At 42.5% G+C, this 23,462-nt stretch overlaps 2 protein-coding genes across 10 annotated transcripts in view; one reads left to right on the forward strand and one right to left on the reverse strand.

Moving 5' to 3' along the window:
- The window catches only part of TMEM266 (transmembrane protein 266), an 88,355-nt gene that overhangs the window by 53,429 nt on the left and 11,464 nt on the right, over positions 1-23,462 (reverse strand). For 5 of the 6 annotated variants that reach the window (XM_083630495.1, XM_083630492.1, XM_083630490.1 and 2 more), the window contains exon 2: positions 7,511-7,711. In XM_083630495.1, the coding sequence (XP_083486621.1) occupies positions 7,511-7,545 (35 nt within the window). In that variant the 5' untranslated portion in view covers positions 7,546-7,711. The remainder of the gene's footprint in view (positions 1-7,510; positions 7,712-23,462) is intronic. The other variant, XM_083630491.1, reaches the window with a different exon arrangement.
- NRG4 (neuregulin 4) overlaps positions 1,273-23,462 on the forward strand; it is a 72,345-nt gene continuing 50,155 nt past the window's right edge. Inside the window, exons 1-2 of one of the 4 annotated variants that reach the window (XM_083630876.1) lie at positions 2,297-3,850; positions 4,166-4,265. The gene's annotated coding sequence lies outside the window, so the exon portion shown is untranslated. Of the gene's footprint in view, positions 3,851-3,874; positions 4,266-21,887; positions 21,937-23,462 lie in introns of those variants that run through there. The other 3 variants (XM_083630878.1, XM_083630884.1, XM_083630881.1) reach the window with 3 other exon arrangements.

Here is a 23,462-nt window from a genome sequence, read left to right on the forward strand (position 1 = left end):
AAGGAAGTAACGAAGGCCCAGGAGGGGCCACTTACTTAATTGCACAGCTCTCTGCTGTCTCTGTCTGCCCTCCACCCCTGCTGAGCAAAAGAAGAGTCCCCAGAGGACAAGAGGGTGACAACGGAGCGTGCCCCTCTTCACTGCCACTATTACATAGACATTCAAACCAGGTTTATCCAACCCAACTTATATAAGTTCCCTGGGTGTTCAGAACAACACAACATCTCCCTGTTACTACAGGACGAAAGCCCAGAAGTCACATATTCAGTCATCAGATTTTGCGTTGCCATGATTGATATTCGTTGAAGGATGGTCTATGCGACAATTCAGTCCTAAATTGAAGGCTCATATTGTTAGATCTGCACTTCTGAAGCCCCACCCACATAGCTGTTTTAACTGGTCTTTTAAAATTTTCTTATCAGTTTTGATCCATCCTTTATTTACGCTTAATTAAGTATTCTATGTATATGCTTTAAGCTATGTTTGGTTCTTGCTCCCATTTATTTAATAATTATTCGCTTAGACTCATATTGTTATGCTATTTATTTAGATGCTTTGCTTATGCTGGTCTGTGACTGTAATAAAGTAAATTCATTCGTTCATTCAAGAGGGTGACGGAAGGGCGGTAAGTGTTAGAGGCATGCTTCTTAGTGACAGTAAGAGAAAAAGGTTTGCTCTGAAAGGGAGCAGCACCACCTGCTTAGGGGCAAATGCAGATTCAGGGAATGCTTCTGGACTACAATTCCCCAGGTCCCTAACTATTGGCCAGGCTGACTGAGGCAGATGGAAACTGGACTCCAGCAACATCTTTAGGGCACATGGGCTACCTTGGTGGCACAGGAATGGGGTCAAGTATGGTAGGCTAAGGAATTTGGCATGTGGGCGGGGGCCGCATTGGTGCTGGAAGGAAATGGACATGAAGCAGAAATGAAGGTTAAAAACGGCCAAGTTGGATTTGTAAAAAAACATTAACCTATCACAGTATAAGCCACCACAACAGAAAAAGAGCAATAAGAAAAACAACCAGCGGAATTTAAAACCAACCAGCCAACCACCCAACCTGCCAACCAACCTATAAAGCAACATCAAAGCAATTTGCAGAGGATTCCAAAGGCTGGGGAAATTAGAAGGTCTCCATTTAGACATACATAGAATGCATTATAGTGGCACAGAAGGCTAAGGTGGAAGAAGGCACTCCATGCCACACAGGCAGCCTGTGCCTCCACTGAATGCAAACTTGCAACCTCATTCAACACAGTCACCACCACTAACCTGGTAGATGAACTACCCATCCAAGAGGACTGCTGTATTGTTTGGACTGAGCTTCAGTATTGGCTCTCAACCAATCCATTTTTACCCCCCATCAATCTTAACAGGCCTGGAGGGAACTGCAAAATATTAAGAAGTAGTACACCCTTTCAGTTGGGTGGACCTAACTAGCTACAATAACATGATCAAACTAGGCTGAATTGAGGCAGACCAATAAACTATATTAATCTGGGGAAGAAGGAACTAAAGAAAATAGAGTCCGCCATGTGTCTGATTTACAGCATGTATAGTTATCTTTCCCTTACATTTGGCAGTAAAATAATAAATCCAGTGTGCGCTTGTGTTCCTTTAAGAAAAAATGTTGAAGAAAGCCGTAACTCCCCTGAAGCCTTTTTTAAATCTAAAATTAATTCCTCTCCTCCTCGGCCTCTTGGATTGAACTTGTTTAGATATGTAGCAACTGCCTTTCAAGTGCTCAAAGCAGTGAACAAGATATAAAAGAAAGCTATCAATATAGAACTGTAAAATTCTAGAACTACACGAGCAACAGAAAACCAACCAAAGGCCATTGCTCAGCCCGGACACTGAGATCCAGCTCTGAGGGCCTTCTGGCTGTTCCCTCAATGCAAGAAGTGAAACTACAGGGAACCAGGCAAAGGGTAGTCTTCTCGGTAGTCGCATCTGCCCTGTGGAACACCCTCCCATCAAGGAAATAAACAGCTATCTGACTTTTAGAAGGCAGCCCTGTATTGGGAAGTTGTTAGTGTTTGCTGTCTTAAAAAGGTAAAGGTAAAGGAACCCTGACAGTTAAGTCCAGTCGCGAACGACTCTGGGGTTGCGGTGCTCATCTTGCTTAAAAGGTTGAGGGAGCTGGCGTTTATCCGCTTCCGTAGACAGTTTTTCCAGGTCATGTGGCCAGCATGACTAAGCCGCTTCTGGTGAAACCAGAGCAGCGCACAGAAACCGCTTCTGGCGCAACAGAACACCGTGACAGAAACTAGAACGCCACTTTCCTTCCTGCTGCAGTGGTATCTATTTATCTACTTGCACTTTGACGTGTTTTTGAACTGCTAGGTTGGCAGGAGCAGGGACCGAGCAACGGGAGCTCACCCCGTCGCGGGGATTTGAACCGCTGACCTTCCGATCGGCAAGCCCTAGGCTCAGTGGTTTAGACCACAGCGCCACCCGCATCCCTGTTTGCTGTCTTACTGTGTTTTAATTTGCTGGAAGCCGCCCGGAGTGGCTGGGGCAACCCAGTACGATGGGCAGAATGATGATGATGATGATGGATGCAGCCCCTTCTAAACCCAAGCAAGAAATATATTTTTTTTCATTTTAACAGGCAGAAGACTTCGAAATTCAGCAGCCACTGCCATATAGGTCCCTTACTTTTTGCAAGGGAAGGAGAGTAAACAATGACATCTAACCAGAACACCTTGGCATCTGCAATTTGAAGAGCCCAAGATTCATTCAACTCATAACTTGACCACAGGTGCACAAAACTTCAGGCCTGTGAACTGGATGTGTGTTGAAGCATTCACAAGACCTCGGGTGAACTAAGCCTAGGTTGACCAAAGGACAGTGGGAATGTGATTAGAGCCACAGATTTTAGTGGTCAGTAGGGATAAACAAGAACTCTCTGATGAGACTACTCATTTTTAATTAATTAAATCACATCTCAAATACCTGTTACTTGTACCTCCCATTGCCCAAGTCACTGTTTTCATCATTTGAGAGTATCAACCACCTATTTGGAAACCAAGGCAATAAGGCTCAAACTTCAGGTTCTCCAGATTACTTCCCACCTCACAGTTTTAGTGGGTTCTCATACATTTAGTCTGAGAACTACAGTTAACCGCAAGAACTGGTGGTGTGTGGTTTTTCAGTGCAAGTGTCCCCCAGATAAAGCCATGCCTCTGCTTCATGAGGTACAGGGTTCACTTTGTGTACTCTAGTGTGTGCCTGCTAAAGTAACACTTTCAAAAGGAAAAAAAAAAATTTCCCCTGAATGTTGGTGCCCAGTTTGCTCTGCTTTGAGCCTCTGGGACCTCACATTCCACTACTCAGCTACAGTCCATCAGCCAAAGAGAGAAACTAGGTAAGTGAAGCAAGTGTGTGGAGACTCCTAGCAGCAGTGATGTCAAAGTCTGGCTGACACTCGCCACATATGAGAAACAGACACACACAGGAGAAATATGCTTATCCAAATAAAAGTGTTTAGACTGAGACAACAGGTGCTTCAAACCAGAGCAGTACAAAGAAATGATGCCAGATTTATTCCCATGCTCTGCAGCTGCTCATAGATGTAAAGCAAGAGCATTGTCATTCCGCACATGCACACCCAAACATACCACCCGCACAGAGAGGGAGGAGCAACAACTCTGAAAGGTTCTTTTACAAACTATATAAAACTCACTGATGGCTGGGAAGGCGCAGAGTCCACGTGCCCTTAGGTGAAAGGGCACAGACAGTGACAACACAGAAAGGGGAGAACTGTGAAAAGAAGGAAAACCAAGAAGGAAGAGGCAAAGAGGGAGAAGGAGAAGAAGAAAAAGAAAGCCCTTGCAGGGCCAAAAACACGGTAAGAGTAGTAAGTAATTTACAAATTGCTTGCTGAGTTGAGAGATGATCCATTCATATGTTTTTGATATACAGCACCTACAATGAAAGTCAACGGAGGTTCAACTATCAGGAGCAAGTGGGTTTTCTGCCCTTATCTTTTGTTTGCACTCCAGAGGGGTGTTGCACAGGCAATGCTGGGAAACAGCAGCTCCCTCCCTGACAATGGAAAGGGGAGGGACCTGGTACAAAAGCTACCATGAGGATGTGCCTGAAAAGGAACCGAAGCAGCTAATATTCTCTTCTGCACGGTCTCTTCGCCACATGCCCTGGTCAGCACTTTATACAGATGAGAATGTTTCGTTGACCTCCTGAACAAGTGATTGGCATTCTCCATCTCCGCCTAGAAGGGACAGGAGCAGAATCAACACTTCTGTGTGAGTACAAAAATATACTGACATTACGATATACATATTTTACTTCTAGGGACACTGAAAGGTCTGCGTGTTTCAGCAGCATGTAAAACGTGAGCTTTGTGGATCCTTTCATATCTCAGTGAAGTGGGGTTTTGGTTTGTTTTTTAAAGGGAGGAGGGTGGGGAGAGCCAAGATGGGATATAACCCAGCCATTTTTACGTACAGGCTTCTTGTCTGCACATCTTCTAAGCTTTGTGGCCAAACTGATCAGAGCTGATGTCCTCAGGAGTCTTGTGGTTTCCCTCTTTAATGTATAAAGCATGCTTTGCTTTAAGTCAAGATTGTGGCTCAAGCTTGTGAAGTTGGGCTGGCAGTTATTATGATTCAGCAAAGTGTAGCCCTTTCTGTGATGCAACTGCAGAGGTAACTGCACACAGTCCAGCCGAAATGCAAACACCGTAGTCTTTATTTGGAAAGAACTTTGGAATGCCAGAACCATTTGGGTAACAAAAGTTCTGGAATGCTCATCTGTATCTGGCTGCTTACAGAGTGCAAGAAGAATTTTGACGACACCATCTCACTCCCTTCTGTGCTCATCAGTAGAAATGCATTCAGTGAAAACTGGGGGAAGAGTGGGAGATGTACTTTTTAAACCTTCTGGGCCGAGGTCTTTTAACTACCAATAGTTTTTCTAAGACTGAACATAGTTCTATTTATGAAAGGAGCAGGTTGCAGATGGCCAGTTGTATGCATGGACTTATTCAGGTTCCCTGAAACAATCGTATTTCTGTGATTTTAGTTTTCTAGAACTTAGAAGCTTGCTTTTTTACTTTCCGCAACATAGCAACAAGATGGTTCAGCTAAAAAAACAGTTTCGCTGCTTTACCAAGGGTTAGGAAGAAGAGAGTTGTTTCCTTATAATCAGGGTAGGACACCTCTGAGCCCGCAGGCCAGTTTCCCCAAACCACCCTATTTAGGTCACTGGTCTCTCTGCTGCTCACGTGTGACTGGCAGGGACGTCAGGGCTCCCTCAGGTGGGGCAGGGGAGCCCTCCCACTGCCCGGCTGAGTCTTGCAAAAGAGCCCCAGGTCCCTGCTGATCATGTGGGGCTCGCTCAGCTGGGGGCAGGAGACCCACAAGGCACTGGGGTGAAAGCGCCTCAGCTGCCGTGGTGAGAGCTGAGTCAGTTTCACCCCATGCTCACCGACTGATGTTTGGTTGGTGATACATTGCAATGTTGAAAACCCAACATAGCCCAATCCTAAGTCAAATAGAAATAAATAATTTCTCAGGAGGCACAGAAAAATTAATCTAAATGGGAGAATAAAGACATCAAGTTGGAGATCCAGCAGATATTTATTAAAACTCCTTTATTTATACTCCTGGAAAGTGTGTATAAAATTTCATGTGACAAGACAAAGGAAAATCATTTTGAAATGCGAGCCATTTCAAAAGAGAAAGAAATACCCTCTCAAATGTGGTCTCTACCTTTTCCACACACAAAATTGATGAAATGTCAAATTGTAGCTCCTGATTAATTATTTTACAGACTTAGCTTCCTTCTGGAAATGCAGTATACAGACCTCAGGAGGTGGTGGACTTTCCTTCCTTGGAGGTTTTTAAGCAGAGGTTGGGTGGCCGTCTGTCACGGATGCTTTAGCTCAGATTCCTGCATTGCAGGGGGTTGGACTAGATGAGCCTTGGGGGTCCCTTCCAACTCTACGATTCCATGATTCTATGACTAAGGGCTAAGTAAACATTAAAGCAAGGATGGATCCTTGTGTTTCCACCATGTGTTGGTGGAAAGGCATCTGTGTTTGGAGAAGCGGGGAGGTGACAATCTGGCTAACAAGACATCTGGGCCTGCAACTCGCTTCAGGGAGAAAATTTTAAACTGCATTTTCAGCCACCCCAAATTCCTTCTATCGTCACACAAGAGATGCAGTTGATATGCAGTGAAGACAGAAGGACTTGGTGTGCTGCAGCATATGCAGTGGCTTTAGATAAGACCACTTTCCATGGCGCTCAGGCTCCACAGAGTCATTCCCTCCCAGTCCTGCAGTGCTTGGTCATATTGGGCAGGAAGAACAACCACAGTCACATCACTGCTTTGAGATTTCCAGCTCACACTTGTCAAGGAAGATACAAAATGAAATCCCAAGGGACCCTGGAAGCTCTCTTCCATCAGGTCAGACTACACCATTATTGTCTTCTCTGACTAGCAGTAGCTCTTTGCAGAGCTGGACAAAAATCTGCCCCATCATCAACTACCTGGTCCTTTTGAAACAGGGAGATACAGGGATTGAACCTAGAATTGTGTGCAAAGCACATGATGCACCACTGAGCTACAATCCCTGCTTGACAAACCATCCTGGGATAAATATTGGGAGGGAATGTGTGTAAATTCCTGATTTTTAAATATAACCCCCCCCCAACCTGGAGACAATGACAGTCTTAAGACCTTTCAAGACATCCAAGATTGATCCTTAAGAGGATGAACTTTGCCAAGCATGACACATCAAGACCCGTTCAGATTCAGATCTGAAATTTGCAGTTAGGATAGCAAATTCACACCATTCTGAGAGTGCCAAAGAAGTGGAAACTCCATTCCTTTTCTCTCTTTTCCATGACTCTGCCACAAAAGTCACAAGGCATGCATCTGGAGGTCACATGGCAGAACACTGCTTTGCTCCTGCTGGCTCACACTGGGAGGAAACAAACAATGATTCCTAGGCTTAGCATTACAGCACATCCAAACCCGGGGTTTCATGCCCAACAAACCAAGATTGGTAGCCAAAGCCCCCCCCCCAAGAAGCTGCAGTCTGTAACCGAAGAAGAAACAAACAAACCATGTCCCTGGGTTCAGATACAACACAATGCCAGAGACTGTAGTTTGCTTCCCCTGCATACTGGGGGGCTCAACAACTTTGCTGAAGCCTCCCTCAAAGTAGATCAACAACTTTTGATTTTCCTCCCTCAGAAAAGCTCAACAACTTTGGTCTATCCAATGGGTAGATCACTGCCAGTGTTTTTATAGTGGGAGTAGATCACAGTCTCTGGGAAGTTGGACATCCCTGCTTTAAGCAATTAACAATGATTTAGTGTGATTTGCAAACTTGGCTAGCACAGTCCAAAGGGTGCTTCAGATACCAGAAGAGTGAACCAGAATTCCAGGAAATGACCCAAGATTATTATTATTTTAAATGAAGCCCACTATTACTGGCCCCAGTAGACCCAACTCCATTAAGACGCATAGATTACCATACCTTTGCACCATAGTGGTGACCTTGGCTTCAGGCATCTCACCTAATGCTGCAGAAGGATTCCATTAGTCATAGGATACATCCACCATCTATTGAACTAAAGTGGAACACTTTTGAAGCCCATTGTGCTGCTGCGAAGTTGTGCTGCCCTTTTCATTTAATAGATGAGTAGATTTCCAGAGATAAACAAAGCTCCATTCACATCTGGAAGCACAGCAGAAAATGTCATTAGGAAAGCAGACATTGTGCATCTTTTCAATGAAAAGTGCCCCTGGAAGTTAGGGGAGTACAGCAAGTATTTCAGTCTTATTTAGTCTCCCTAAAACCTGGATAGAAAACTTGAAGTCAAGTTCCAGCACAGCCACGTGTACTTTTCACCCTGGAGAAAATAATGTTTTACAGAGGTTCTTGACCAATTCTGTCCCCAAATACTGGTATTTCAATATTTAATTTTAAAAGAATTTCCAGATAAAGCTCTCACAGTTGGAAGATTTAGACTAAGAGAGAAGGGAGGGGTAGGTTTTAAAAGTGGGAAAGTATGAGCCAGTATAGTAACTGTTCTCATCCATTCCAGAAGCCTTGCCTCCTCCGCAAGAAAGTGCCCTCTCCATGCTGTCCACAGAGACCTAACCCTCACATCCCAACCAACCCTAACATCTCTTCAAGCATTGCTCCCCAGCTCTTAAGTTCTCTGCTCCTGGATAAGCTGTTGGAGAGCAGAGCATCCAAATCCAGCAGCCTCCAAACCCTTCAACAGCCACCTTCAGGCACAGACCCACTACTACGCAGCTGTCAGTGAGAGACATTTCTTGCCAGAAGGGAGAAAAGCATTTCACAGTGATACCCCTGAAGTGGCAAAAGGGTGCTTAGATGTCTTCCCTTACAGAGCCCATGTTATAGATACCATTCATATCCGAACAGAACTAGGAAAAATACATCCCAGGATTAATCTAGAAGGTATAGGAGGAAATAGAGCTGGAAAACCATTTTTTAAAAATAAAATAAAAAGCTCAGATTAAAGCTTGCGTTGTCATATAGTTCAGACATTTCGGCGCTGTCTTATCATAGCATTTCAATTTAGGTGGGGAGGGGTTATCTAAACAATAAAAGGTTGAAAGCAAATGGGAAGAAAACCAACAAATTTCATCACATGTGACCACACACTCAACCACCTGATGCCATCCACTAGAAACTACACTAGGATAATTAGATACAACACACACACGGGGGGGGGGGGGGCGGGGCTGGGAAACCGGTAAAGAGAGGTGCCTTGGAACCAAACCAAAAGTAACAGTGATAACCCAAACAGTTGAACATTAGTTGTAAGGGTGGGTGTTATCTCCAACCTTTTCATTCCAACAACAGATGAAAAGGACTCATTCTGAGAACATGCTCTCTTGCTGGTTTGACTTCTTTTGTGTCGTTTTAATGCACTGGCCATATTTTATCTAGCCAGTTTTTTCAAATGGGGTGGGGGGTGGGAATCGCCTCAGTCTTTCCGTATTGAGCAATGTAAATTCTGGCTGTCACGAGAAGAGTTGCAATTGCTTCTAGGCGCAGCAGCAGCACAGCTTCAATGGCCTTGACTTCTCCTGCTCCTGCCACCTCCACTGCGTCACGCTCGGCTCTGGGCTTGGCCTCCTCGGGAGCTCTTTGGACTCCCAAAAAAATACTGGGGGCCCCAAAAGGGCTCAACCCCAAGGAGATGGTGCCCCTGTACCACTGACAGATTGTCTTGGAAGAAATATGTTTTCAGACTCATCAAAGATCTAGGAATGTTATTAGACATCCAAGCTCATTCCCCTTGCTGGATATTAGAACTTTGTTTTATCAAGTCTGTCTCCCATTTCGTCTTATATGTGGGCTGTGTATAAGTCAATTTAACTTCAGAAAGAATTGTGTAAACATTAGTTATTAATTTTGTTGGGTTTGTTTTCAGTCAGTTTCAAATGCTGCTCATCTACAGTCTTCCATATTTGTTTATTAGTTGTTCTGCCACATGTCTGAGCTAGAAAATCTTTGACTGAGAATTTATACATAGCAATTTCTACATGGCAAGCAGTGTTTGAAATCAGACAGGCATATTTTGCACCTGGCTATCGGCCACCTGCAAGCAAGTGAAGACGTCTGGGCGCTAGGATGACGCCTGACATCTCTGCCATCTGGAGCTGCATGCCTGCGGATCACTGGATCTTGAATGTTTTCACATACCAATACCACATCCTGTAGGAATAGCCCCCCCCCTCTCTCTCTCTCTCTCTGTGTGTGTGTGTGTGTGTGTGTGTGTGTGTGTGTATATATATATATATTCTTTAAGTTCTCAAGGTTCTTAAACTAGCTCAAAGTTGTCATCTGAACTAGCCAGATGTTTAACTGATAATCAATCACAAACAGCCCATCATTTGAAAAATAAGACTTTAGAGCTACAAAAATGGCAACTAGACCTTCTGTTTTGGTGACTGCAAGACTCGTTTAAGGTGTGCTCTACATATGACTTTCTAACAGTGTTAGGCATGCTCCGCCGATGCATACAGGGATCTGAAGCAGAACTCCTGGGCAAAACAAGGATTGCCTGTATTTATAAATTTGAGGACAACTGTCATTGAATGTCCACTAACTGAATTTACTTTGGCTCATTTCAGACAGCAAGCATCAGTTTTCCAACACAGTATATCAATGACCTAAAACAAACTTTGAGGTTTTGTGTTTCTACCTTAACAGCATTTGTTTCCATTTTTAAACAGGCCACTGTTCTCTGACAATCAAATTCAGGGAACTATGGTTTCTCTAAACGGTAAATGAGAATAAGACAGGTGCTGAACCTATAGTTTGATGCTGGCATGTTCTCTCACCACCCATTGTTCCCAGGGTTCAGATGACACAGGGATTCTGCCTTGCAGAGAGATCTGAATTGTCAATAAACTGGTTGAGTATAAGCCCTGCACAGTCTGGCAATCAGCTGGAATTGGCTGCACTAGAACGTTCCCAGTGGAGCCAAGGGGGCTGGACAAAGGGATGGCCTCTGAGTGCTTCCTCCAGCACTTTGGACATAAACTGCTTCCCCTTGAAAGGAAAAAAAAAAGTTTCATTTTTCAATCAAGCAGTTTGTAGTCAAAGCACTTCCTTCAGCACTTTGAATGCAAGCTGCTTTTCCTAGAAGGAAAAGGATAACCTGTACACAGGAGTACAAATCTAGATCTGAATTACTACAGATAGGGGATCTGAACACAAAATTTGAAAACTGCACAAAGGCCTGTCCAAAGGCAATAATGAATACTCCTATTTTATAGGCCTGGAAGACTGAAGCTGAAAGATAAATGATTATCACAACACCAGCCCAGGGCAGATAACATCCTTTTTTCACTCAAACCTGTTGACTATTGGGAGCAAGAAAACTTTACCAATATGCGGCAAGTCACCCAGAGATCTGCAGTTAGATCCCAACTTGCTCTTCTATATTACAAGCAGACAAAAGGTGTTAAAGCACACACATGTGAAAAATGAAAGCATTCTTACTGTGACATTTGAAGTTCCTCATGTGCAACTTGGAACTGTAAGCTGGTATACTCTACCAAAAGACTGCCTGGCATACAAAAGCACTACAGGATTCAAGTCACACACAGCCTAGAAATTACCCATGTTTGCCTTCACAGAGTCACACACATATAAACTACTTTTAAAGACCAGTGACATGATGCTACTCTGGAAAAAATTCCAAAGCTGTATACAGTGTAATTTTTGAGTTATGACCAGGCTTAAGCATTCTCCCCACTGGCACAACCGGGACGTCTAATCCAATAATAGGAAGCAAAAGCTTTGCATTAAAAACCACTCTCCTCAAAATAAAATTTGATGGAACCTAGAGATAGCATCTGCCATTAATACTATGGGCGTACTTCCAGAAAGGATGCATTTAATCTGTATGAATTTGTAGCTCGAAATGTATACCGTATTTTTCGCCCTATAGGACGCACTTTTCCCCCTCCAAAAATGAAGGGGAAATCTGGGTGCGTCCTATGGGGCAAATGCAGGCTTTTGCTGAAGCTTGGAGAGCGAGAGGGGTCGGTGCCCACCGACCCCTCTCGCTCTCCAGGCTTCAGGAAGACATCCGCAGCCTAGGCAGCCCTGCGGAAGGTCCCGCAGGGATGTCTAGGCTGCGGATAGCAGCCTGCTTCCTGAAGCGTCGGGCGCCCTGAAAGCAGAGCGCCTGGCGCTTCGGGAACACATCTGCAGCCTAGGCAGCCCTGCGGGAGTTCCCCGCAGGGCTCCCCACGCTGCGGATAGCAGCCTGCCGCCCGGCGGGCGGGATGCCCTGAAGCAGAGCGCCCCTCGCGCCGGGCAGACATCGGCCAGCCCCACAAGCTCGGGGGACAGCAGGGAGGCGCAGCACCGCCATCCCGCTGTTCCTCGACCTGGTTAGGTTTCCCCGACCTGCTTTTGGGGGGGGAATAAAGGGGAAAATTTTTTCCTTTATTTCCCCCCCAAAAAACTAGGTGCGTCCTATGGGACGGAGCGTCCTATGGGCCGAAAAATACGGTATTTTAAATACCACCTGCATAATAACACAAGGTCACCCTATTAATATGAAGTGCAGCAATCTTCTCCCAGATGCAAGGTGCTCTGCCGTTTAGTTCCTGATGACAAATATTCCTGATGTTTTAAGACTGTGCATTTCCAAAAAGCTACAGCTACTTCATCCTGGAGTCCCATATGGTACAGCATTTGCTAGCCTGGACCAAGTAATCAATCAAATGTGGTATTTATCTTTTCCCTATACTATTCAGTACATTCAATTTAACCTATTTATCTTAATTCACGCAGTTGCTCATATTTCATTCAAATGCTTGCATTTTCATCTCACTATAGTAGTTTTTGTAATAATCAATAAACGTTTCCAGTCCTCAAGGAATTTTTCATCATTTTGATCTCTAATCTTTGCTGTTAATCTTGCCAGTTCCGCATCATCATTTTCAAAAGCCATTCTTCCTTTGTTGGAACCTCTCCTTCTTTCAATCCATGGGCATACAGTACTCATAATTGGCTTCAATATTACCAGGTTAATGAACTATTTAAGAAACTATTTAACACCAAATAAGCTAGCCAAAATGTATAAAACTAAGTCAGGTATGTGCTGGAACAGCAAAATGACAGAAGGAACATTTTTTCATATGTGGTGGACTTGCAAAAAAGCTAAGGACTATTGAGAAATGATATATAATGGGATTAGAACTATGTTTAAATTGATGATTCCCAAGAAACCCAAAGCGTTTATTTTAGACATTATAGATAATGATGTACCAAAAGAGTTGGTTAACTTATTTATGTATCTAACGACAGCAGTTATGAGTACTGTATGCCCATGGATAACTTTAAAAGTTAGAGGATGTTAAGGTTAGATACATAAATAAGTTAACCAACTCTTTTGGTACATCATTATCTATAATGTCTAAAATAAACGCTTTGGGTTTCTTGGGAATCATCAATTTAAACATAGTTCTAATCCCATTATATATCATTTCTCAATAGTCCTTAGCTTTTTTGCAAGTCCACCACATATGAAAAAATGTTCCTTCTGTCATTTTGCTGTTCCAACACATACCTGACTTAGTTTTATACATTTTGGCTAGCTTATTTGGTGTTAAATAGTTTCTTAAATAGTTCATTAACCTGGTAATATTGAAGCCAATTTTGTACCCAGTCCTTAACATCCTCTAACTTTTTAAGTTTCAAAGAGGAATTCACATAATACAACTCTATAGGTTTCCCATTTCATTTCCATATTACTTTGCATTTGTGAACTTGCTTCAGTAGGGCATAACCACAAAGCTGTTCTTTCAAGCAAATTCTTATATCTCATCTATACACCATACAAACCTTTCCTTACAACATGATTCAGAAACCATTTGTGGACTTTTGTTTTATCATACTATAAATATGCGAGACATCCAAATCTTCTGCCATATCCTTTATCCTTCCAGATCAAATAGTCTAGCATATGTGAATTCCATTCTTTTAATCAACACAAAGGATGCTCCAGAAATATAGTCTTAAATCTGGAAGTGTGAATCTGGCAGTCTTTCTTTAATATCTGCTAATATTTTATACTTAATTCTGGGCTTCTTCCCTTCCCAGATAAACCTTGAGAGATACTTTTGCCATTGTTTGAAGCATCCTGTATTGCTTATTATCGGAATTGTCTGAAACAGAAACAACATTTTAGGCAAAACTTTCATATCAATTGCAGATTCAGGTAGGTAGCCATGTTGGTCTGACGTAATTGAAATATAAATATATATTTTTTTTAATTGTCCGGTAGCACCTTAGAGACCAACTAAGTTTGTTCAGGGTATAAGCTTTCGTGTGCATGCACACTTCTTCAGATATTAATTGCAGAGATTCTTCCTAGCAGTGAGAGTTTCATTCTTCCCCATCTTTCAAAATCTTTTTTTACTTTAACATTATCAAATGCAGAGAGACCAATTCCACCTGCCTCCTCATCGCCAGGGAAAGTCAACATGTGGCAATTTTAACTTGTAGTGGAACATACGCTTTTTCAGAGCATGTGTTCCTGCACTACTTTCTGACTAAAACATAACCTGAGATAAAAAGTTACACAGTTAATACCACTAGACATAGGCAGCAACAGCAGTTAAAAACGAAAATCAATCAACAAAACAGCAGTCAGTTAAAGCTACCTAACATGTGTCCTAAATGCCAGCAGACATAAATATGTTCAGAGACAGCTTTCCAGTCTTAGGGCAACACCACCAAAAAGATCCTTTGTCTAGATATCAGCAATCTTATCTCTGAAGGGGAAGGAAACACTTCTGAAGCAGTAAAGAACAAGAAGGTTCAAAGCTGCCCAGAGTGGCTGGGGCAACCCAGTCAGATGGGTGGAATACAAATAATAAAATTATTATTATTATTGGCAAGGTACACAGTTGCAATGGGATGGAGTAATGCTGGACAGAAATCATGTCACAGTATACTCAAATGATACCCAGGTCCCTACTATTGTCTAAGGATGCAGAAATTCAATTCTGTTTGCATTCAAAGGCAAACATACATAATTCACTCATTTTGAAACAGTACACAAACTGAAATAGTCATCCTTCAAGATTCACACGCCTCCAAATTTTACAATGCAATTTTCCAGCCAAGTTGTGTGCACAAAAATGCATATACAGTACTATGTTAAAATAAATGCATACAATAGTGGAAACAACATACAAAAACACATTATAGGAGGGGGAACTGGGGCTTCACTCCCTCTGAAGGAGCATGTCCATAGCCTGGAGGTATTCCTGGATCCACTATGGTCACTTGAGGCTTACTTTGGAAACTTCAGCTGGTGCAGCATTGGGAACTGATCCTGGCCCGACTGCACTTGCTGCCAAGTAGTTTCTGGACCCAATTCAAAGTGCTGGCTTAGCTATAAATCCTTAAATACCTCAAGGACTGCCTCTCCCCATATGAACGACTCAGACCCTGCAATCATCTGATGGTGTTTCCTGCTTGGCAGGGGGTTGGACTCGATGGCCCTTGTGGTCTCTTCCAACTCTATGATTCTGTCTTCCGAATGCCTTCCTCCATGAGAGGTCCAGAGGGCGGCAACACAGAACAGGCCTTTTCTGTGGTGGCTCCCCATTTGTAGAATGCTCTCCCCAGGGAGGCTTGCCGGGAACCTTCATTGCGTATCTTTAGGTGAAACCGTTCCTCTTCAACCAAGCCTTTGACTGAGTAAACAATCTATAGCCTTTTAAATGTGTTTGGGGGGAAATGTATTGGTTTTTTGTTATTATGTTATGTCTTTTGTGTTTTCATTTTGTGTTTTTATCTTGTAAACTGCCCTGTGATCTTTAGATTAAGGGAGGTACATGAATTTAATAAATAATAATAATGTTTTGCCCGAAAAAATGTGTACTAGGCAGAATTGAAAACAAAATGTATATATTAAGAGAAAATTCCTTTAGAATGCTGGAACTTAGCAAGTATACCCAATAATACAATTTTGTCTACCTAATGATCTAGACTCATTAAGAGTATTTTCACAGCTAAAATACACATCTAAGACTTAAAACGTTCTCTTCTGCTAAAAAGAGTTTCATTACCAAATTTCCTTGAATTGTGTTTTGAAAGTCCAGTGCTTTACTGTTTTTCAGTACAGGACTAAATATTAAGAGAGAACAATTGATTTGTAGCAATGCCTGAGCATATGGAATAAATAGGCTTTGATAATTGGGGCATGATGAAGTTTCACAACTTAAGTTGTGAAAACCTGATCTTGCTGCAATTAGCAAAGCCTAACTGGAGTTAATAGACTCATTAGTTATTTGGGTAATGTATGAAGAGAAGCAATGAAGCCAGAGGGAATAATAGTTTTTGAAAGCACAGAAATTAAAGGGCTCTGTGCAAACTAAATCAATATTCTGAAGCAAGGACAGAGTCACTACTCACACAAGAGGTAAAAATATATCAGAAGCGTTTTAAGAATCTCCTCCTGATTGTTTCAGGGGTCAGCAAACTTTTTCAGCAGGGGGCTGGTCCACTGTCCCTCAGACCTTGTGGTGGGCTGGACCATATTTTGGGGAAAAATGAATGAATTCCTATGCCCCACAAATAAGCCAGAGATGCATTTTAAATAAAGGGACATATTCTGCTCACGGGCTGGATTGAGAAGGTGATTGGGCCGGATCCGGCCCTCGGGCCTTAGGTTGCCTACCCATGGTTTAGACCAGTCTCCCACAACCTGGTGCCCCCCCAACCTTAATCCCCCATCATCCCCCACCAGAATTGCTGCAAAACCTGAGAGGGTATTATTGTTGGCAAGTTCCTCAGGGGGCCAGAGAAAGTCATGAAGCTTTCAGGGGCAGGGAGCTTATTTAGTAAAAGCAGTGGCAGCAGCATATTCCCCCACCCCCTCTGATTTTAAGGCAGTTTCCCCCACCACTTCAGTCATCACTGAGCTGCAGCAATTGGCAGACAGGTTGGTTGCCACATTCCCTCATTCTTCTCTAAATTAAAAACTCCCAATGTGTCCACTTTGCCAGTTGTGGTAGTTGTGTGTCGACTGAAGCCTGGGGAAATTCTTTTAAGCAAGTGGCATGCTGGGGCAAGAGAAAATGTTGCCACTGCTTCATTTTTACTGGTAATTGTACCGTGCATGAAAATGAACTAATTTCTTCACACACTGAGATAGGGAAATAATTTATTCCTCTTAAAGCTCTAACCCCCACCCTCCCATCATCCCTGACCACTGGACCTGTTAGCTAGGGATCATGCGGGTTGTAGGCCAGAACATCTGGAGGGCCACAGGTTGGGGATGTCTGGGTTAAACTTTTGGCTCAATAATAGAAAAATAAACCTAGCATATAATAATTCTTTCCTAAAAGGGCAAAGTAGATAAGCAAAATTTCTAACTGGTTGAAATATATTTTGGGTGGTTTTTATGGAAATACACAGTGAACAGCAACTCCTGGAGAAACTGCCATAAAATTATGGAAAACACCCCCCCCATCAAGATGTGCTCCACCATGATGGAGTGGATGTTGCGCTCAGCCCACCGGAAAAGGAGGGAGACTTAACTGAAGATCTTTCACTCTTGTGATTGTACTGAGGGATGCCTGGACACTGAGGTCCAGCGCCGAGGGCCTTCTGGAGGTTCCCTCGCTGCGAGAAGCCAAGTTACAAGGAACCAGGCAGAGGGCCTTCTTGGTAGTGGCGCCCACCCTGTGGAACGCCCTCCCACCAGATGTCAAAGAGAACAACAACTACCAGACTTTTAGAAGACATCTAAAGGCAGCCCTGTTTAGGAAAGCTTTTAATATTTAATAGGTTACTGTATTTTAGTGTTTTGTTGGAAGCCGCCCAGAGTGGCTGGGGAGGCCCAGCCAGATGGGTGGGGTATAATTATTATTATTACTGGGAGCTCCACCACCTTCGCAAGACATCTGTCCTTTCTCCACTGCCGGTGGGTCTGAAAGCCCAACTTGACAACTCCCTCTCATTATGGGAGAAGTTCACCTATAAAATTCCCTTAGCTAAAAGCTTTCCGAAATAACAAGCTAAAAAAACCAAAAATGTAACAGGAAGCGACCAACCTCCACGAGGCACAGATTGGGGCAACTCAGAATGCTCCTATCCAGAAGGCTCCTGATTTTACAGCCCACTGCCACTCAAAATTAGGGGCACAAGAACCTCCTCGGGTCATTCAGGGTGTGCAGGACAGAAAGATAAATATATGGCATATGGCACATTTTTCAGGAGTGGGACCTAATCTTTCTAGGGCCTTGAGGGGTGGGGGAATACATCAAAAGCGTCCTTTTGAATGGGGCCCAGAAACAAACAGGTAACCAATGAAGATCTCATAAGTCTGGCAATTCTGTACTGTCTGCGCTACTCAAAAATCTGGCCACAGCATCTGGGACCAATTGATGTTTCCATAAAGTCCTGAAAGGCTACCACACATAAATAAATTACTGAACCACACTCCAATTTATTAGGTTTGTATCCCACTTTTTGATTGGAGTTGCTAGCATAGCTTACAAGAATCAAACACAAATTCCATTAAAAATCTTACAAGTCAAAAATAGAGAACCAAAGCAATGCGGTAATATTTGGAGTGGGGGGGAGAGAGCAGAGAGACAAACAGAAAGCATTTTCTCCAGTATTGTAATCCTGTTCTGGAGGTGAGTTCTTGATCGTGGAGAGAATGTGCATGAGGAGCATGGGCCCATCTCAAGCAGATCACTCGTCTTCCAGCCACTGGCACAGATTTTTTTAAAAAAACAGAATTAGATGCATGTGTGGAGGACAGCTACATCCATGGAAACCAGCCATAACAGCTAAAACAGAATCTCCATGTTCAGTGGCTGTACACCTCCAGCAATTAATTTTGGGGATAAACATCAGGAGATAGCTCTCACAATCCTGCTTTTGCTTGCATGTTTCTCAGAAAGACACTGCTGGTCACTGCTGGAAACAGAATGCTAACTAGATGGACTCTTGCTCAGATCCAGCAAGAATTTTTGTTTTGTTTTTGCCATTTGCCATTTGCCATTCTTTAATTCTCCCCATTGCAAACACAAGATTGCGTAGCTGAGCCTGCATGATTTGCATTCAGTTCTCAGTTGAATTACACAATAATCTGATTAACTGCTCCCATTTTTAGCCTATTATTAGTACGCTTTGATCTTCTATCTGAAGAAACTGTACCAAAGTGTTATATTCTATGTGTCTCATTACCTTGGAGATTGGAATCATGATCATAGTTACTAGGGAATGATCCCAGAGGAAGGCAGGATGCTTGAGGAAGGGGCTATCAATGCATAAACAAGCCACATGCCACAGAGTTTTGCTTCTACAAGCTAACAAAACTGGGACCGTACTAGAGAATATTCCCAAGGCACGCTTGCGCAGAGGCTTGCACCACACAAGCAAAGAAGGCAGCAGACCCAGACTGTGCCCTGTGTGGGGCTAACCCTGGTGATTCCCAAGTCTGACTACAGAGGGCAAGGAAGACATTAGCAAGCTGTACAACAAAGCTATGTGGTCTTTGAGAGGAACAGACACAGTAATTAATGCATTCAAAGACTGACTGGAGTGGGCCAGCACACTCTTAAGCACAGTTCAAACAAAATGTGAACAGGCTTGCACAAGTCTTGGGCTCATGTTCTTCATGCCTCTCCCTTCCGCAGCCAAGAGGCGATGGAAGCTTTTAAACAAATGGACTCAAATCCCCATGCTGCCTGAACTCACAGAACCATTATCTGATTGTAATTAAAACCCAGTTACTAAGAATAAACCAGGAACAAACTATGGTTTCAAATTCTGGTTTGTTCTCACTAGAGTTTAAACCAAGACAGATGTCATTACTTGCCATAACTTGGGTTTGCTTAAAGCTTTAAACAAACCACAGTTTCCCGAGTTAAGGCATGTCACCCCCCCCCCCTCACACACACATCTTGAGAAACTTATAAATCTGTATGGAATCAGGAGATAAGCTATGGTCCGTCTTCCCATAAGTCTCATGCATCAAACAATTACGGGTACCTACCCACTCCATCATTCAACCCACCCCATAGTGGCCTTATTACTTCAAGTGTTCATAGGAAGCCACCTGAAAATTGGAACTATAAATGCCTTTTAAGCTCATCTCACCACCGCCACAGACACTTATACCTAAAAACCCCAAACACATAAAAACCCAAAATTAATACTAGCAGAGTTCTTCTAATAGACATTTAGTTCAATGAAAGTAGACAAGAATGTGAGGTGCACATCCTAGGCCTGTTAACAATTTCCTTGAATATGTCACAATCCATCCAGTTTTTACAGTACTTATAGAACAAGACTTTTAAAATCCAAATATGCTGTGTGGAAACATTTTGACATAGCCTTTAATGAAAACACTGCTGCCGTTTACTTGACAGAAACCAATCAGTCAAACTACAGTCAAGCTGTTATAAGCAGAATGCCTGCAACATGTCAGCTGACAGTGAGTTGTCTTTGGACCCCAGAAGAACAAGCTGTGGTGTATAATTAAAGGTTTTTGAGGCACGGTCTACTCCTGACAAATGCTCTCCACACACCCAGAAAAGCTAATAGCCAAATGATATATTTCAGCCAGGGAATCACATGCTTAAACTCTCTTAAGTAAGCCAGCACAGATGGGCATTGTCACAGGGGTCTAGGTAGAACTCTAAATGGATATGATCGTACACATCTGTCCAACAGCATCTGGCTACTGTTAGAGAGAATCTCTGTTTTAAAACAAGAAAGTTGAGTGCCACTTGCTTTGCTCAGAGAGCAAGTAGAAAACACAAAAACAGTGAGTTCACATACCTTGAATACCTTGGATGGGGAAACCCAGCCAGATGGGCAGGGTACCAGTAATAAAATTATTATTATTATTATTATTATTATTATTATTATTATTAGGAGAAATAGATGTTGCTGTCAAAGAGCACAAGAGAAGCTCCAGCTACAGTATGTTAAAGTTCTAAGATGGCAAAGTAAGGAAGTTTGCAACTAGTGTTAAGATCCCAGGTTGTGCCACTCTCCTTCTGATCAAGGTGTGAGCCCATGAGAAAAAGCTGAAGCATGTGAGGCTTTTTCATTTCAGAAAAGAAACACTCAGCTAAGGAGGGCATGCTAGCATTCTGTAGAGGCAACCCACTTCTGGTTTACCTTGAAAAAATCTAACTTGAGAAGCACTCTGCCTCTTAAGCAGTTTTGTTTTGGCTACAGCAAGAACTTCAAAGGAAGTCCAGGATGCCTGCTCAGGTCTCTCCAAAAGATTTGTTGAAATGCAACAGCCAAGTTCTGTTTGTTGATCTGCAGTACTTCTGAAGACTGCCCATATAGTAGTAGTAGAAGGCAAGAAAGAGGGGTAGCCAGCAAAGAACAAAAATCTTCAATATATAGTGTTTGAAAAAACATATATTAACTGAATTTCATTTCATTTTTATTTTCTAACTATTTATATACAACTTATCTGCTTTCATCTAAGCGGTGTGCATCCTGCTTTAATGAGTGTCCTGCAAGGGCACTATATAATTTTAAAAACTTTTATTGGAGTCCTCAGAAAGAAGCAGGGTTAAACTTCTTGTCACCTTTGCCAACACCTAGGAGAAAAAGAAACCGAAAATACTCCTCATCGCATGAAAGACTCTCTGAAGGCTTGAAATTTGTCAATATCATGATTCAGTTTACTGCAACAAACACAGAGCCTCTTCCTGTCAAAGAATAAAGAAGATTAAACTGTATTTCTTAGCCTTCCCAGCCTTCCCCAGAAGGCGTGCCTTCCAGTTGCTCATTGAAACAGAAGGACCTCCTATGATGTCCTTCTGAAAATGAAGCTAGCGTTCATTTACAACACGCTCTTTGGCATTTTTGTTAAAAGTTAGGGTGACCCTATGCAAAACAAGACAGAACTGCTACAGCTTTAATAGTGGTAGAGAAGAGAGCGTGCCAGCAAGCACAGCTTCTCAGCATTATCCAAATTTACTCTCTCACACACTCAAGAACCCTGGTTTGGTTTGGTTTTTTGCATCTGGGTAACCCTAGTTAAAAGTACTACTCAAACTAGTTCCCACCTAATAAACATAATTATTTTATATTATTTCAGAATTGTGGATACCCAGAAGTAGAATAAAAAATATTGGGCTTAGGAAGTAATGATAGCAGGCTGCACTAGAGTTCCATATCAAAAGGAGTTATCAAAACTGTCTCAATTTTGAAAATGCAGCCTTTGAAAAAGGATGTGAGGTGAGCTTTGGGGATTTTTTTAGGTCAGTCAAATTGAATGAGGGAGATACAAATAATAGTCTTAACAAATGGAAAACAAAGAACTAATATTCATTTTTTTGTATTTATGAAGCAGGCAATGCTACCATTTGTGCTGCACAGTCAAGAGAGAACTTCAAAAGGTGATGCTTTCTTGCAGAATTGATTGTCTGCTAATTTAAACATCTGGATATAGCACCAGTGGATAGGCACCAGTAAAACCCACAGTGAAAGTTGAACTGAAGGTCAACAGACAGAAGCCATACAAAATGAATATTCCAAAACAAACTCTGCATATTTGATAATAAAGTTTATTTTTTTAACGCACACCAAAAGGTTTAGAAACCTGGTGGTGCTTCTGTGAACAGAGCAATAATCAAAAAAGGCCATTATACTTACAATGAAAGGTATTTCTGGATCCCGAAAAAGCTGCCGCCAAGTTGGGTTTAGGTTTGGCGCCACCTGGCGGTCAACAGGCAACATTGCAAGCTTGCCAAAATAATTCTCAGCTAGGGCGAAAGTGTTCATCTGGAAATGATAAAGGAATGTGGAAGGTGGTGACCATGTGGGTGGTAATGCGGAAGGTAAAGGAACTAGAACCACAGAGAAATTCAAGGAGAGGTAGAATGAACAAGGAATTAACCATCCTGGAAAAAAAGGTGAACACCAGGAGTCTCAGGAATAAATGACTGCTTTCTGCAAGGCAAAATAAAAAACTGAAGAAGGAAGGAGCCAAGACAGCAGCATCCTGTTTGGTTTGTTTATTTTTGCAAGCTTGCAATGTTGCTTATTGACCACCAGGTGGCGCCAAACCTAAACCCAACCTGGCCACAGCTTTTACTGGGCCTCCAGAACAAATTTATATCAAGAACTGGAAAGTGCTAGTAAAATCTCATACGGAGTCCTGTGTTCAGAATTGGTCAAGTAAGATGCAGAAAGAATTCGGTGGAAACCTATGAAGATGATACAAGCCCAAGCTGTTCATTTTAATGGAAAACCTCAAAGAATAACGACAGGCGCCTGCTAGGGACACTTGTGATCCAGCCAGAACAGCCTGGATAGGTTTAGATGAGAAGAAAGTACACAGCAGTTTCCACACACCAAACATATCTAGATCAGAACCATCTATAAAATGTAGTTCCTCCCCAAGGTCTCACAGATGAAGGTTTATCTTAATTCTGCTGCAACCTGGAAGTGCAGTAACTGAGCTTAGGACTTTTATCGATGCAAAGCTACGGTAGGTTGAAACTTCTTCCTATATATATATATATATATATATATATATATATATTTAAAAAGTAAGGTACAGAACAGTTTGTTTCTCCTGCCCACTGAAGATAAAGGCATGAAACAGTTTGATCTGGTTGAAGATTTAAAACAACATTAAGACAGGCTCTTCTATTGAGGGGAGCTCATTAATACAGGAAATTATCTACAGCTGGCTTGTAAATAAAAAGTCACTTGCTTATTTGTATTGAAAGGTAAGAATTGCCTCTAGGACTAGGTGAACTGGAAGTTTTTATAAACTGGGTAAGAAAGAATAGGTCCTCATTTTTTATGCCCCTCATCTGCATGGGCAGGATTATTTGTGGGCGACTCTTTCCCCACAGGCCTTCAAAATGAAGAAAGGGCAGGTGCCTGTTAGGGACCCATGTGTGATACAGGGTTC

This window comes from Podarcis filfolensis, assembly GCF_964270895.1.
Source record: "Podarcis filfolensis genome assembly, chromosome: 9".
Taxonomy (NCBI): domain Eukaryota; kingdom Metazoa; phylum Chordata; class Lepidosauria; order Squamata; family Lacertidae; genus Podarcis; species Podarcis filfolensis.